Source organism: Fragaria vesca, linkage group LG3 (genome assembly GCF_000184155.1).
Source record: "Fragaria vesca subsp. vesca linkage group LG3, FraVesHawaii_1.0, whole genome shotgun sequence".
Taxonomy (NCBI): domain Eukaryota; kingdom Viridiplantae; phylum Streptophyta; class Magnoliopsida; order Rosales; family Rosaceae; genus Fragaria; species Fragaria vesca.
Window position 1 is genome coordinate 2464088 of NC_020493.1, and position 16242 is coordinate 2480329.

The following is a 16242-nucleotide window of genomic DNA, read 5'->3' on the forward strand; positions in this document are numbered from 1 at the left end:
CTTAAATAATAAGTTGAAGATTAAATTTCACAAAACCCAAACCTATTATAGATTTTAGACCAAGGGGTGGAGATGGTTTAAGGGCACCCAAAGGAATGAGCACCAACCCCACCAGTACCACCCAGGAACCGCCAGCCAGCTTTAGTATACCCTTTTAATACGTTAGTTCACTAATATCAATTTTAAAAAAAATAAAAAAAATTAAGAATAATACATGAACTTTTCCTCGCTAGGAATTAAGCTTACTCAACTTCTGAAACTATGGTATATGTACATGAGTTATTAAACCCGAACCAATTTAGATACATGTCGTCATCTACTCTGTTAGATTTTGTTGCTTCCGTCATAATTTCAAGGGCAAATCTGTCTCTTCAAGCTTGACTGATAAATAATAATAATAATAATAATTGTTATGCAACACTCCATTGATGACCTCACCATCTGCTCACCACTCAGTATCATCGACTACGTCTCTTCAATAGATGATTGAACACCCAGAGCCTTTTTTGCAGTCCCCAAGATGAATCAATCAACAAAACCGAGAATATAATCAACAACCAATGCAAATCAGTATATTGGAGTCCAACAACCAATCAACTAAGCCCTTCCTCTCCCCCATTCTTTGAGCAAAATCACTTTCAGCTTTTTTCATCCATGCCATGCATTCCCAAACTTTCACGTCTTTAATCGAACCTAGCGCACTAAACATGAGCCTTTTCTTTTCCAACAAGTCTATAGATTCCTGCTTTGCCATTTTTGTTTCGACAGTTTAATCCCGATACTTGTACTCCCCACGACAATGAACTAAAACTTGATACACAAGCCCATACAGGCATGGGTATAAGACGACGATAGACTTGCACTCTACCCCACGACAAAACAACGACGCACCCCATTTCGCGCGTATTGGCCTGCGTCTCTCATATTAGGGTACGAAAACTGCAGCGCAGCACAGCACAGACCAGAGCTACGTAGCAGTGGTAGCACTCTTAACTCTGCTACATATGTCTCCCACCACTACTACTCCTCACCAGTGACGGAGCCAGAAAAATATATCAATAGGGGCAAAAAAAATTTTTGCGTCTAAATTTTACGAACATATATATATACACGCACAACTATAAGCATTACCTGTGGCTAACTTGTGTGTACAAAATTGAAGTTTGCAGACCCAGAATTTTTTGTGGAAATTGAGAGACAGTCTAAAAGCCCAATCTAAAAAGCTAAAGGCCTAAATATACAAGAAATATAACTGTAGAAAAGAAACTAGGCGTCCTCCCGATCAGAAGTGGAAGTAAATCACCTGTTGCAAAAAACCCCAGTGCCAACCCTGTGCCACAAATAGAATTTTGACATCTGGCCACTAACTCACAGTTTAGTAACACCGTTTAGTTTGCGGAAGAGTACAAAAAAAAAACCAGCAAAAACAGGAAGGCAATTGAACTTTCTCACTTTTCTCTTTTCTGGGTTGATCTTATTTCATATCCCAATTCCTCTTGTTTTGGGGTTCTCTATATGGGTGTGAAACGCTGCATTTCAAGAAGAGGAGAGGAGAGGCAGACCAAAAAGAGTTGTAGTTTTCAAAAAGAGGATATGAAAATCGCAGCTGATTGTGCAGGCCAAGGAGATTGGGATTTTGTTGTTGCAATTGGGAATTGTGAACTTGATGATCGGTGTCGCAAATCTTGAGAGTAATTGAGATTTGTTTGTTGTTGCAATTTGATTTTGTTTATCAATTATTCTTATGAGATGTGGTGAGGGCTGGATTTCCAGATCTATAGGTTATGAAAGTGGGTTTGAAGGCTGCAGATTTGGAAAACTTTGAATTTTTGGGTAAAGTTGAACTTGATTTCAGAAGAAGAAGAACAAATGAGTCTTGATCTGAAGAACAACAAAGAGAAGGCTGGGCAAGCAAGGAAAAAAAGGGCTGTGTATAATCACAATTTTTGGGTTTTCGATAGGTTCTCAAAGGTGTTTTTTTTTTGTTTTTTGCTAGCACTCTTTAAGTATTAACAGTGTTCTTAATGTTGGTGGCCAGATGTCAAAATATTATTTGTGACACAGGGTTGGCACTGGTTTTTTCGGAACAGGTGATTCACTTCCATCAGAAGTAGAAGAAGATGAATCGTTGTGGGGGCACAAAGAAAATTAACCAATGAAATTCAATATTTCACTGGGGGCACAGGCCCCACTGTCCTTCATCGGCTCCGCCACTGCTCCTCACTCTCCCACCCAGTAACTAGCTAGAAACGATCACCAGAAGGGTTAATGTTTAAACAAGAATACTAAAATGAATAATCTTTATTAAATAATATAAAAGTGTGTGAAATTATTACATCAATACTTGAAATGTCATCTTTTATAATATTTTTCAAGAAAAACTTTCATATTTCCAATTACGTATTGCATTATGAAGGTTTTGATTTTTTTGTAGGGAGAAAATTTGAGAAGAACTAAAAACAAAAGAGAAATTTTAAATACACACCCCTAATATCTTAATACACACCCCTTACTTAATACACCACCTATTTAGTTTTTTATTTTAGTATTATACTTAATACACATCCCAAACTACCTAAAATGTCATTAATTTATGAAATATTCTATTATTTAATATAATCAATATATATACTATTTGGTACCACTTTTTACATATTATTTCATCTAATTTTTGCTAGAAATTTTTCAATTTATAATTTATAATTGTTCAATTTATAATCAAATAATTATTGTTATATCTGAACTCTAAATCACCAATACAAGTTTTCAAGATTCACAAGCTACTCTAAATCACCAATACAAGTTTTCAAAATTCACAAGCTAGTAGAACTGCAGAAGTACAGTAGCTATTAAACATAGATAGTTAGTTATTCGATAAAACATGTCATGATAAAGATGCAGTACATGACAATATGATCTGCAAGATCAAACTAAAGCTGATATAGTAAAAAAAGAAAAAAAGAAAAAGAAAAAAGACAACCCAAATGAATTATGGAGAAAAGTTGGGGTTAGGAGAGAAGACGTGTTTTCGACGATTTTAGGGTAGAAGATGTTGAAAAGAATACTTCTATCGTGATTTTTTTTTTTAATAATATATGTTTGTTTTGGTCATTTAGGTTACTTATAAAATCTTATTAGAAACATAAAATAATAGAGGTGTGTATTAAGAGATTAGGGGTGTGTATTTAAAATTTTTCAAAACAAAATTACGCTACTTAAAAAAAAAATTACGCTAAGAACGGTTTAGAGAGAATGATAGAACACAAATAAATTGTAAACGTAAGTAAATTGTGAATTATGAATTAATTGGAGTAAAAAAGACATGGGTGACTAATAAATCTGTATAGGAGAAAACTTCTCTCCACATTGATTAGGAATATATGTATTTAAAAAATGATAAAAATCATGGGATATTTGTCGCATGGGTGGAAACTTGCCCAAATTAAATTAAACAAGACTTGGAAAGATCTAGGCAATAATTAATATAAAAACAACTATCAAAAAGCCCAAATATTGTCTTGAAGTGTATATATATTGCCCCAGCCTTCACAGCTTAGCAGCCTTTGGCATGAATGTCAGAGGGTTCAATTGAACCCTCTCGCCCCACTGTGGCTACGCCACTGCTTGAGTCCCACCAACACAGCTATTTCCCAGCTCAGGCCTCCTCACACATAAAACACACACTCCCTTCATTCCTCGCCGTTTTCTCAAACCCTCAAAATTGATGGAGAAGCTCATCGTCGTCATGGGCGCCACCGGCACCGGCAAGTCACGCCTCTCCATCAACCTCGCCGCGCGGTTCCCTCCGGACACCTTCGAGGTCATCAACGCCGACAAGATGCAGCTCTACAAGGGCCTCGACGTCACCACCAACAAGGTCACCGACGCCGAACGACGCCTCGTCCCGCACCACCTTCTCGGCGACCTCGACTCCCGCCACGGCGACGTCTCCTCCGCCGAGTTCCGCCGTCTCGCGGCGCATGTGGTGTCTGATGTTCTCTCCCGGGGAAAAGTCCCGGTGCTCGTCGGCGGGTCCAACTCGTTCATCCACGCACTCCTCGTCGACCGGTTCGAACCGGACGTCGACGTCTTTGACGGCGAGGTGGCGGCGTCGTCGGAGCTCCGGTACGACTGCTGCTTTCTCTGGCTCGACGTGGCGTTTCAGACTTTGGCGCCGTACTTGTCGCGGCGAGTGGAGGAGATGCTCGACTCGGGCATGTTTCGCGAGCTGGCCGAGTTTCACGGCCAAAACCGGGCGGTTCAGACCGGTCTGAGTAAGTCGATCGGAGTGGCAGAGTTCAGCCGTTATTTTAAGGAGTATGCGGCGGAGGAGGAGGAGGTGCGGCGAGGAGCATACAAGGAGGCGGTGAGGAACACACAAAAGAACACGTGGCAGATGGCGAAGAGGCAGATGGGAAAGATTGGGAGGCTGAGGAAAGCAGGGTGGGATCTGAAGAGGCTGGACGCGACGGAGGCGTTTAAGGCGATGGGGACGACGTCAGATGATGACGAGGATAGCGGCGGGAAGAGGTGGTCGGAGATTTGGGAGGAAGAGGTGGTTGGGCCAAGCGTGAAGATTGTGAAGCGTTTCTTGGAGGAGGAGTAGGTCTTCCAGCATTTTCCAGACTCTTCTTATTTATTTCATTTTTTTTCTTTCTTTTTCATGTCATTTTCGAGTTTTTCGCATTTCGGGCTTTTCGGAAATTTTGGGTAGAAAGGGGTCAACGCAGGTCAATATGAATTTGGGGGGAATTTCAAATTCTGGGATAGGAAGATGGATTGGTGTAGTGTAGCCTTCTTCTTTCTATTGTGTAAAGGGTTTTAGCTCGGATTTGAGTAGGAGTAGGTAGAACCGTAGAAGTCTGTAAACTCATGCAGATCAACCAGTTATTGGATGAATATGAATGTGGCAATTATGATTATATCTGATAATTATGATTAATATGATTATTGTTAGAGTTAATAATTCTTCTCCTCCTATCATGCTCTTCCTTGTTATTTGCCTAATTGATTTCATTCACACTTATTGTGTATCTTTGCATTCAATGCATATCATAGATGTAGAGTCGTAATCGTAGATTTATAGTAGCAAGATTATAACAACAAGATTATTGTTGTAGTGCATATATAATGTAAAGGTTATATCGATAATGATTTAATGAAAATCTGTTTCTACAATTATGATAATAATAATCAGGTTGAAATACAATCAAAGAGGTCGAGTGATGGTTTGAGACTTTGAGTGGCAACACTGTGGTGAGCAAATTTATCAAGAACCATGCTCTGCTCAATTGGGTAAAGGCTATGGAGTTGTGAAGTATGTTGATGTTGGTGTTCCCCTTTGCTGTCAAAATTGCTGGCAAGCCTGCACAACCCTTTCTTTTGGGTTAAAAGGACTAACAACACCCACAGGCCACAACCAAATTTGTCTGAATGTTCTTGATATCCCACTGGTATGTCTACCAAAAATTAATTATGACAGTTTCTATTGATGAGAAGCACTATAATATTGAAGCACAAACTAGGACAATGATCATGTATTACTTCAAATTCCCAAGTTGTTTACTAGTATTTGTTACGGCAACAAGTTTGAATGTTGCAGATACAATTGGTGATTTTGTTTATCGAAAGGTGTTAATTGGGTTTCACGGCAACGACTGTTTGACGAAGTAAGGGACTCGTCGCCAATTTTAAACATACAAAGCACGATGAGTGCCAACACCGGCACAAACCTCATTCAATCCTACAAAACTAATGTAGGAGCTTATTGCTCGCCTGAGGCGCAATTTAACTAAACGACGGAAGTAAAACAAAACAAAATCTAGAGCTTATTTAACAAGCTGAACTCTTATTCCAGCCCAAACGAGTCCAATGGCAGTACCAAGCCCAAAACCTTGCACCACTCCATGTATCCATTCGTCACACCATTTATCTGTTTTTCAAGTTATGGAGTCGATGCTTTCAGTGTTCTTCATCCCAAGGCAGACCTTCCATTTTGCTTGCAACTTTATAACTAATCTTTTGATAAATACGTACTCTTTGCAGATACTGGACAACATCATAGAAGATCGAATTAGTCCTTCTGATCTAAGAAGGATCTCCATATTTTTAATTGCACATCCATTCAAGTAAGACAAATAGCCATATTTCAACTTGAAACTCTCGATCCAGCGGTCTCAGAGTTTCCACCGCAATGCTCGAGGCCAGGTTACAATGAAAAAGATAGTAGCTAGAGAAACGTTTTGTAAACATGGCCGGTGCATATATATATAGGGGGCACTTCTGTAGACATGAGTTCAGGTTTACATTACATAGTATAACAAAATAATCGAACAAAAAAGGTTTTGACAACCCTAATGTTACCATTTCACAAGCACAAGCCTTTACTTTTTCTCATTACTACCACTTCCATCTCCACCTTCAAGCTGAAACGCCGTGATGGGGAAGGACCTCGAGATTCCGGAGCCGTTGGCGAACGTGATCTTATCAGGATCTGTACTCGGATCCACATAGATATCAGAAATGGAGACCCAGATCAGAATCTCCTTACTCTTGACCCCGCTGAGGCGCCTCATCCGATGCTCCTCCACGAACCCCATGACCTCGGCGTCGTATGAAACCGTGCGTCCCACGGCGTGGAAGCGGTGCTCCTTTCGCTTCTTCTGCTTGAGCCACACGAACCCCGAGGTGGGGTTGTAGCCGAACTCGACGAGGTCGTCTAGGGGGAGGAGGCCTCGCGGCAGATGCATCTTGTCGAGGAGCTGGTGGGACTTTTGCTTGCATATGTCTTCGCCGTGATGGATCTCGGCGCCGTCTCTGTGGGTAGCGATTAGCTTCTGGCCTGACATTGTTGGATGCTGATGATCAGAGAGAGAGAGAGAGAGAGAGAGAGAGATAGATAGATAGAGAGGAAAAGAGAGAGACTAGAGGATTTGGGAATGGAGATGGAATTGTGGAGAGATAAGTGTTTCTGGTTGCATGCGAGTTGCATGCATGAGAAAATGGTAGTCTTTTTCTAAGTTAAGACTTTTTGAAATGGTTTAGGTGAGGGAGATGGGAAACGTTTTTGCTATTTATTTTTTTTCGATATTCAAGATGATTTTGGTTGGGATCGCGTTGATTTTTCATTACCACAAACAATATAACTTCGATAGTTTAATACTAGATAAATTTATTTTTCATTTGTAGTGTGATATCTCTTGAGAGCCTACAATTTTGGGATGAAAATCATGCCCAAGTAATTGATATTTGGGTTCATATATAGCAAACGAATGTGTTCATATGTTTAGCAGACGTTTTTGCCAAACATATTCCCGTCCAATATGACAAATAGATGTTGTCTGCCTTGTACTAATCCTCCCATATCTTATTTTAGGCTCAATGCAGTACTGTAATGTACATAAACATATCTGACCTGATTTCACATTAAAAGTATTCATCTCAGATTAGGCTCAAGTCAAAATATATCCATCATAGCAGAAAAGTAAATATACAGAATGAAAGATACTACTTATTAACACTTTGTATGTAATTTCCTGCAATTTAAAATAAATAAATTCTCTAATCTCGTCTGCATTTCATTTTTCTCCTCCACTCCTAAAACATGACTTCAAGAGTTCAAACATACCGGCAGCATGTAGCTGATCTCTAATAAATTTTGTACAGGGACCCTTGCATGATTTCTCTAAAGATTTAGGTGGCACCCACCAAAACATTAATAATCACATTCAGTACTGTAGGTGTTGTTGCTTTCAATCTGTTAAAAGCCTCCAAAGTAGTTGCATGGCCTTTGTTTTATTCTCTACTCTCTTCTTTGTAATCTGCTCTCCCTGCCTCTCCCTTCTCTGTTTTATTCTTTCTCTATCATCTTCTTTCTGGTGCAGACAAAATCAACCAGGGGATTCCCCCCACATCTCCAAAAGATACATCTGGCACTTACTGCAGCAGCTGCCATTGACATACAACAAATCATTGCCTGCCCTTTTGGTGTTTTTGGTTTGGGGCCCTCCTTTAGATTCACCTCCACTGGTTTCAACTCCAGGCTTAAGGTTGTGCCTATATTCCACAGCAATTTGCTCAAACACTTCAACTGGAAACATGTTCAGCTTCAGCCTTGGGCTCATGAGGTCTCTCACATATGCAAAGGCTAATTGGTCTCTTGGGTTGAATGCCTCCATCTCATTAAACAATAGGCAGGAGAATAGATTGCTCCTCAGGCCATGTTTCCTCAGAATCACAGCACTATCTGGTACATCTGCCAAGTACCAAGTACAAAGCGAACATTTGTATGAAAAGATTGTAGAGTAAAAAAAAAAAAAAAGAAGCAAATTTGTATGGATAATGATATGTACTAGGCAAAATGATGTCCGTGAAATGCATCTGCATTTTGACACTGACATTACTATGTATTGTAAACTGTGTTACTTCGCCTTGAACTGCAAGTAGCTTCAATAGGGCCAACCTTATTAATTATAATATCCGGACCACATTGGATAGCACATTTCTTTCAACTTCTGCACCTACCTCATGAACACAAATTTCCCTCGTGTTTACAATTTGAAACCGATACAAGCAGAAGAAAATGACCACATTTCATCTCTCACAAGAAAAAAATGAAACAAGAAATACCCAATTTTCTTATATAACCGGCAAATTCAGTGTTACTACTACCTATTATCTCAGATTTCTCACTTCTCAGGCTTGAGCTTTCTCTCCTTACTCAAATAAGAGCTTCCTCACTAAACATCAAAACTAAAACAAGCACCTGGATCATAGCAATCTTTTATCAACAACAACTTGGCTTTAAGAAATTTTTGATAAAAACTAAGTTGGCTTCTAAACAGAGAACACCAAAATGTGGTTGGCACCCAACTCTATATAAAAGAGCTCACAACTTCTAGTGCCAAAAGTAGTTCTGCAGTAGTACCTGAGGGATATGGAAGCTTATCAGGATTCCAAGGGCGCAAACCATTCTCACAGTAAGTCTCCATTTGGCTCTTCAATCCATCAACGTCCCACCATTTCTTCCACCTCGCCGTCGCCATTGCTTCTTCCATAGTATGAACATAGTAAGGATGCCTTGAAATCGCCATGTCGGCGTTCTCATTCACAACTAGTGTATGAATCAAAAGTAATGGATCAACCATCAGCTGCATTTTTGCATCCACCCAAATGCTGAATTTGGCGTTTGGGAAAAGTCTATGAACTAAATACTTTGGTATCACACCATTCATTGCCGGATTCTCATACAATCCCTTGCTCATAACCTTGACAACCCTCCATGCGCCAATCTTATAGTTTTCGGATTTTTCTGGAATCAAATGATGCTTGTAAAATCCTTTGAGGGTTATCTCATCTATAAACATAAAGAAACATACATTCTCAAGGGTTTTCGATCCAATCCCCTTTGGTTGTCGAATTTTATCATGATCATTGAATATAGCCGAGACTACTACTAGTCCTTTACACTCTTCCATCGCAGTTCTATCTGTATTACACATAAACAACAGTCTTAGACTCCTAGTCCTAAATTGTGCTTAATCCAAAAAGGCACAAAAAAAAAAAGAATTGAGACTTTTATAACAGAACTTGCTTGGATACCAATCAAACTAACCAGAGTCATTAACTGGAAATTTCTTCAGGAACCCACAAGGGACTTCAGTGCTCTCATTGTAATGAACAAAATAAGAAATCCTATTTTGGGTACTGAAATTCCCTCCAAAAGTCTCAGACTTTCCCTGCTTATACCTCAAAACTGACGAGTTCCACGAAGAAGTCTTGCACAAATTCTGGATCTCCTTCAAGACTTTCCAATAATCTGACAACAAAAACCAAAACCCATATACGAAAATCAATAGATAAAATCACCAAATTTCAAAATTGAAGCAGAGAAATAAAAGAGGAGGGTACCTGAGAAATAGACACGGGAGGAGCAAGTTTTACGTTGGGTTGGGATAGCATACTTGTGTTCTCCATAATTGGGAGGGTAGGAGAAGAGAGGGGTCTGAATTGGATCGAAAGGTGAAGATCTGAAGAGGCATTTGGATTGGGAGAGAGAGGTGTATAGAGCTAGAAACAGAGAGGTGAAGAGGTAGAGCAGAGAGAAACAGACCAGCTTTGATTGAAAGAGCAGAGGAGTGGACGTTACTTTCCCCATAACACGTTTCTTAAGAATGCTCGCCTTCTTCCGTCTCTTTATTCTATTCATAATCCGCACACATTTTTTTAAACTGTTTTCCTAGTTTTGCCCCTGTTTATTTGTAAATGTAAATTACTAGGCTCACTAGTAAATTTCCTAATCAAATTTCAGAAATTTTACTGCACCAAAATGAGTGGCGAATTAAAGATAATTTTCAAATGATGTGACATCTTAAGAGCAATGTCATTTACTTATTTTGAGAACAAGTTAAGAAATATGACTTAGCTTAGCAAGTGCTACATTGAATCATGTTTTCTGGCTGAAAGCAGAGATATCAAAAGGCAAAAAGAGAAAAGAATAATAATGGTATGTAAAAGTTTATTTCTTTTTTCTAAGAGGTTTTGGCTTTATGTCCCATTCTTAGATTATATCTTCTTTATTCAATAAAATTTCGATTGCCAAAAAAAAATAATAATGGTACGTAAAAGTCTCACCGAATTCATGTGTTAAAATTAAACATATAGAACAGGTAAACAATTTATAACAAGTTTGATCCATGAAATAGATGAATACAAAGAAGAAGCTGGTGGATCTGATTCTCTTTGCGGTCTTTATCAATAGCAGAGTTCGTGATCTGGTTCAATTCTTCCACCAGCACCACTAATTATCATAACCACATATGCAGGAACGGCAGAGCTAGCTTGCTATCTAGTTAGGTCACCAAGTTTAGTACTTTGCACATACGTACATACAACTCATGTCATCTTGGCATACACTGTTTTCTTCTCTTTTGGTTGATGAAATGACACAGGAAGCATACTTAAGTCGAACGTCAACGAGCAGATTTTGCGAAAGCTGCACCGTTCATCGATGAAGTACCAATGTTCAAACATTTGTTCTATTTTCAGAGATACTTGAACTCCTACTCTTCAAAAGTGAAGTGGCATTTGATTCCAAATCCTACTTTGCTATGAAGGGTAATCAATAAAAGAGCCTTGCTAACTTCAAATGTAAGCCTAATTCCATTTTTATTGTAACATCTTTATTCTTTAGTGCTGCAACGATTATGACCTCAGAAGCTTGGGAGAAATGGGAGGGGAATCATGAAGAATTCAAAGGTGAAAGATAAAAATGTTCTTGCTTAATAACAAATACTAATCGAGTTCCTCCTCAAACAAAGTAATCTTGATTTGAGAATCAATGCATAATGGCAGGTGTGATCTGCACACTTATTATGGTTTTAGTTTATGCACCAAAGAAAAGTATTGATAAGTTGGTATGCCACTTTGAAAAGAGAATAGATAGATACCTACCTAATTCAATGAGTAATTGAGTATATGACATGAATCACATGATTATATGTACAACTATATTGAGCATGATGGAACATTCATTCCTAAAACATAGCTCACTTTGTTCTTATTTTGAATACATCAAGTTCAGTCTTAGTTGACACTCCATCTCATTCTAAGATTTTTCAGTTTCATTCTCATTTCTTTCTCTTTGCTTGCGCCTCTATTATATCTTCTTTGAGTACCTTGACGACCTTCTCAAACTCGTTAAAGTCTGTAATGAGTTTATGGAGTTGAGCTTCTATCAAGCTCTCGTCTTCCAAAGGTTCACAGTGGAATGCCTGATTTAGGTCGTGAAATTGTTTCCACTCGTCTATAATTTTTTCCCTGGCATGGTTTGACGACATAATGTAAATGATAGCCTGCCAATAATTTCAAGAAAATGTGATCATGCTATTCCATTTCTTGTTTGACTGGCTGCTCAGGAAGTACGAGGGAAAAAGTTTTCGTACCTTGTAGAGTGGCCGCCTTGCATCCGAGATTTCAAAATGACTCAAGCAATCGTATTTGAGCGCCTTCTCGTAATCACCCTGCAGGAGGGGAACAGAAGAAGACTGCATTAGAACCTCGAGAATGTTTTTGTATTTATTCCTAAAGCTGATTAGAAAATCGAATTATCAAATTTCTCAGTTAATTGGAGTACTTGAATACCTTGTATATAAGCATTTCCACTAGTAACATCTCAGTTTCATATACTTCATGCCATTTTTCCTCATTTCTCGCCTTTGTTCTTGCTTGCTCTAATATCCCCACTGCCTCGGCTTCTTTTCCACTCATCTCAAGCCTTGCAACAATCACCTATACTCTCGAGCAAACAAAAGGATCTTTGACATGTTATGAACAGTGATATGATCATGCACGACCATCTATTTATACATGATTCTTATTAATCACAATATAGAAGTAAATAGTAATGATGATATTGTAGCATCGATCCCAGATCGTGATCGACAGAGTTATCTTTACCACACCCCTCCCACCCTAAACTCTCACTTATCTTGCGCCAATAACATTTGAATCTATGACCTCTAGGCTCTAGCGTTAGTTACAGCCAGCTAACCAACTGGCCACAAAGCACTAGCATACGTTCTCTATTAGAAGATCTTAAATTTAGGATCAATGAAAGCTTTCAAGTTGACAGTACAGTACAGAAGAAGAAAAGAAAATGAAATGTCATTATATGGACAATATATACGATGAGATGCCTAACCCGCAGCTTCTTGTAATCAGGGCGTTTCTTAGTAAAAAGGTGAGCCTTCAAGTCACATTCAGCTTGATATAATGCATCTTTGTCTGCTCGAGCTTCATGGTATTCTAGCAATCTCTTCAAGGCCAGCTTCCCTCCATGGAGGACAGCCATGGACATAGACCTCATGAATTTTGGGGGATCTTCCTTCCTCCTCCAAGAACGTTCGCGAACAAAATAAACCCCTGCAACCAAGATACTGGCCAAGACAGCTGAGGCCATTGCACCGTATTTAGTTGTCATCTTAAGGTTCACCATGACTGTTCCGTTGAAGGCTGTGTTTCAGATGAACTATAAGCTTGTAACATGTGAAGGAACCTAGGTGTAAATGTAGAGTACAAAGGATATTGGTAGAATGTAATTGATAGGTGATTTGCAAAAGGTGGACTTTGAAAGGCTGTAATTGATACTTGGGAAGAGTATCAAAAAGTTTTGATCTATTTCGGTCTTTGCAGAAAGGACGAAGAAACTGATGCTTTTCTTAGGGATTTTAAGTTCAAGCTGTCAGAGTAGTTCATTCTTCTCTTAGATACGAAGCAAGAACTACTTCCAATGCTGTTTGCTTGGTACTTCTATCTTACAAGCAAAGCATCCATTCTATGCTTTACTATGTACATAGAGAAGAAACCCTCTGGGAAAAGCAGCAAGTGCATGGAAATGCAGCTTATTCGTTACACCCATTGCTAGTGATCATGTGTAGCACATTTTATCTTTTCCTGTACATAATTCACATGAAAGGAAAGGAGATTCCATAACACAAAGACAAAAACATTTGATACCTTACTTTAGTACACCACAAAATGTTCCTAAATATTTTCATCAGTTTAGACTATGATCCGCCGATAAATATTTGGATTCATAACTCTTCAATTTCTAGCTAGATCGTAAAAGCACAAACTGATTTGATGGACTCAGCACTTTGTCTCCATCATGGTGCTCTACGCATTCCTTCCACCACTAGATATGCCGCCGGATTAGCAAGGCCTTACTCCAGTTTCAGACCTTCTTCTCTTTCACTTGTCTCGAAGGCTTCCACATACCGCACCCAGGCGCAGCACAGCTTCACTAGTCCTTTGATATGTGCACTGAACAATCCCATACCACCTTCGCCAAACTACGACAAAGACAATGGTAAAAACATTGTGCTAGTGGTGGGGTGTGCTTCTGTAGTATTAGCTTGTGTCCTTGGAGTCATCAACTGCAAGTCCAATTTCAGTATCAGAGCCACTGCAGCCGAAAGACGTCCTCGAGCTACTGATTCGTTGACACAGGAAGGAGACACATTGGTCCTGTCTAGGCCGAAAGGCGTGTTAAATTCATTGTTGAGGTTGAATAGACCTTTGGCCATACAGAAGGGTAAATGGTACTCATCAACACCGAAGCTGGAGATTCCTGATGAGCTTCCTGAGAGACCTACACAGGAAGATCGTGAAAAACTTAAGGTTCAGTTCACCCTCTACACCCAGTAAACCTACTTTTCTTTTAGTACTAGTCTTTTTATCCGTGCAAATATCACAAATTCACAATCACTAGTATGCATCCCACTACCCATTTTTCTCTCCACGATTATCTATTTATTTTACTATTTTGTTTTTTAATTTGGCTTCTTACTATAATAATCTTTATTTTTAATAATCTTCAATGAACTCATTAAAGGAAAAATTGGCGAAACATAATTTGATGAATTTTTGTTTGTTTTACATAAATAACCCTCTCTGATACCTTTTATAGAACTTTATATTTGTAGGAGACAGTTTGGAGACTTCATAAAATTGGTGAAGCCTTTGACACCAAAAATGTCTGGCTTTCTAATATAGTAGAGATAGTAGAGATGTGTCTTAGATTAGTTTCCACCGACATACAAATATCCCTTTTCCCGGCAGTAGACAAAACTTTTATTCCCCATAAGTGCTCTTTTTTTTTCTTTTTTTTATAGATCTGGACCCGTAAGTGCTCTTCACTAACGATATATCTTCAATGTATCATGTATGGATCAAATATTTGCTGGTACCTGTATCTTTAGATTTGAGTGGAAATATATACATGTGTCGAGGCTGATATTATAACCCTTTCCTATGATGGTTGAAGACCGCAGTAGCGCATTTAATCCAGTCCGGAAAGTGCAATGAGGCAGAGACACAACTTAAAGCTTTATTGAGCAAGACTAAAGGAGGTGAACCTGCAAGGGATGTGGAAATGGAATTGGTACCAGTTCTCATTTTCCAGGTTTGTACTACAACATATAACTTCCTGTAATCCTGTTTGTTTCACATTTTCTGAATCTTGGTTGAATATGAACCAATGCTAGCTCTAAGAGCTTGACTAGACATGAATATGAACCATTTTAATATCTGACTTCTTGTTATCAAATTGTAGTGTATGTATTATACTGGACTTCATATTATTATAAGATTAATAACCAATGAACCATCATAGATAAATAACTAAAAATGAACTCATGTGCTTAAAGTGTAAATCATATTCAATTGGGGCATTTGAATCTGAGAGCTGACATAGCTCTAACCTTTCCATGATGAAAGCTAGAATTATGAAAAATATAGAAAGATAAATTGTTATATCTGAAATGTGTGCATAATACACAGGAAAAATACGAAGAAGCTTTGCAATGTAATTGTCTTAGAGATGATAGCCGTATTTCAACAGATGGTCGAGACCATTTTTACAAGGTACTTCATTGAATTAAACCGTTTCAAATAAAAAAAAATTTTCCTTCAAGATCCTCTTTTTGCTTCTGGTATTCAATTAGAATACAATGAAAATTTTGGTGAATGTTATTTACAGGCTATTATCCACACCATGCTAGGCCAGGATGTTGATGCTGTCAAGTGCTGGAACACCTTCGTCTCATCCTTTTCCAATCAGGACATGCTGAACGCCCCATCTGAGGTTACTAATCGAAAGACAGACAGAATACTGCGCTAATTCTAATACGAAACCTTTTACTAATTGAGTGACTCGTCAGACTCAAAGTTCATTTAGTTTCCCTTCCCTATCAATTTGATTGCAATAAACAATAACAGAGTTCTTTCCCTCTAAACACTCAGATGAATGTTGTTAAAAAGGCAAACAATAAACAATAACGGAGTTAGTGATCTATTTCAGTTTGGTCACACTCAAAGTCAACAACAAGCAATACGCTGTGAAAGAAGAAGCCGGTGATCCATTTCTCTTTGTGGTCTTTCTTACCATTCTGGTGAAATCAATAACAAAGTTTGTGATCTGGTTTAATTCTTCCACCAGCACCATTAATTAAGATAAACCACAGATAGGGATGGCAATGGGTAGGGTAGGGTACGGGGATCAAAATACCGTACCCATACCTTTTTACATTTTTCATCCCCGTACCCGTCCCCGTACCCGTAATTAGATAATGGAGATTCCCCGTACCCGTACCCTTTGGGGATTACGTTTCTATACCCGTACCCGTACCCGTTAACAATTATGTATTAAATTAAATTTTTTTTTAAATTACGAAATACAATTAT

The 16242-nt window shown here is 38.6% G+C and overlaps 2 protein-coding genes across 2 annotated transcripts in view; one reads left to right on the plus strand and one right to left on the minus strand.

Annotated features, from left to right (window-relative positions):
• LOC101310880 overlaps positions 1 to 16242 on the plus strand; it is a 1534871-nt gene that overhangs the window by 251119 nt on the left and 1267510 nt on the right. The window lies entirely within an intron of this gene.
• LOC101304546 lies at positions 7448 to 10173 on the minus strand. The gene is made up of 4 exons (XM_004293527.1): positions 9910 to 10173; positions 9614 to 9817; positions 8927 to 9487; positions 7448 to 8254 (listed from the first exon to the last, which is right to left on the minus strand). Exons 1-4 carry the CDS (start codon positions 10154 to 10156, stop codon positions 7890 to 7892), a joined length of 1377 nt encoding a protein of 458 aa, XP_004293575.1. The 5' UTR covers positions 10157 to 10173; the 3' UTR covers positions 7448 to 7889.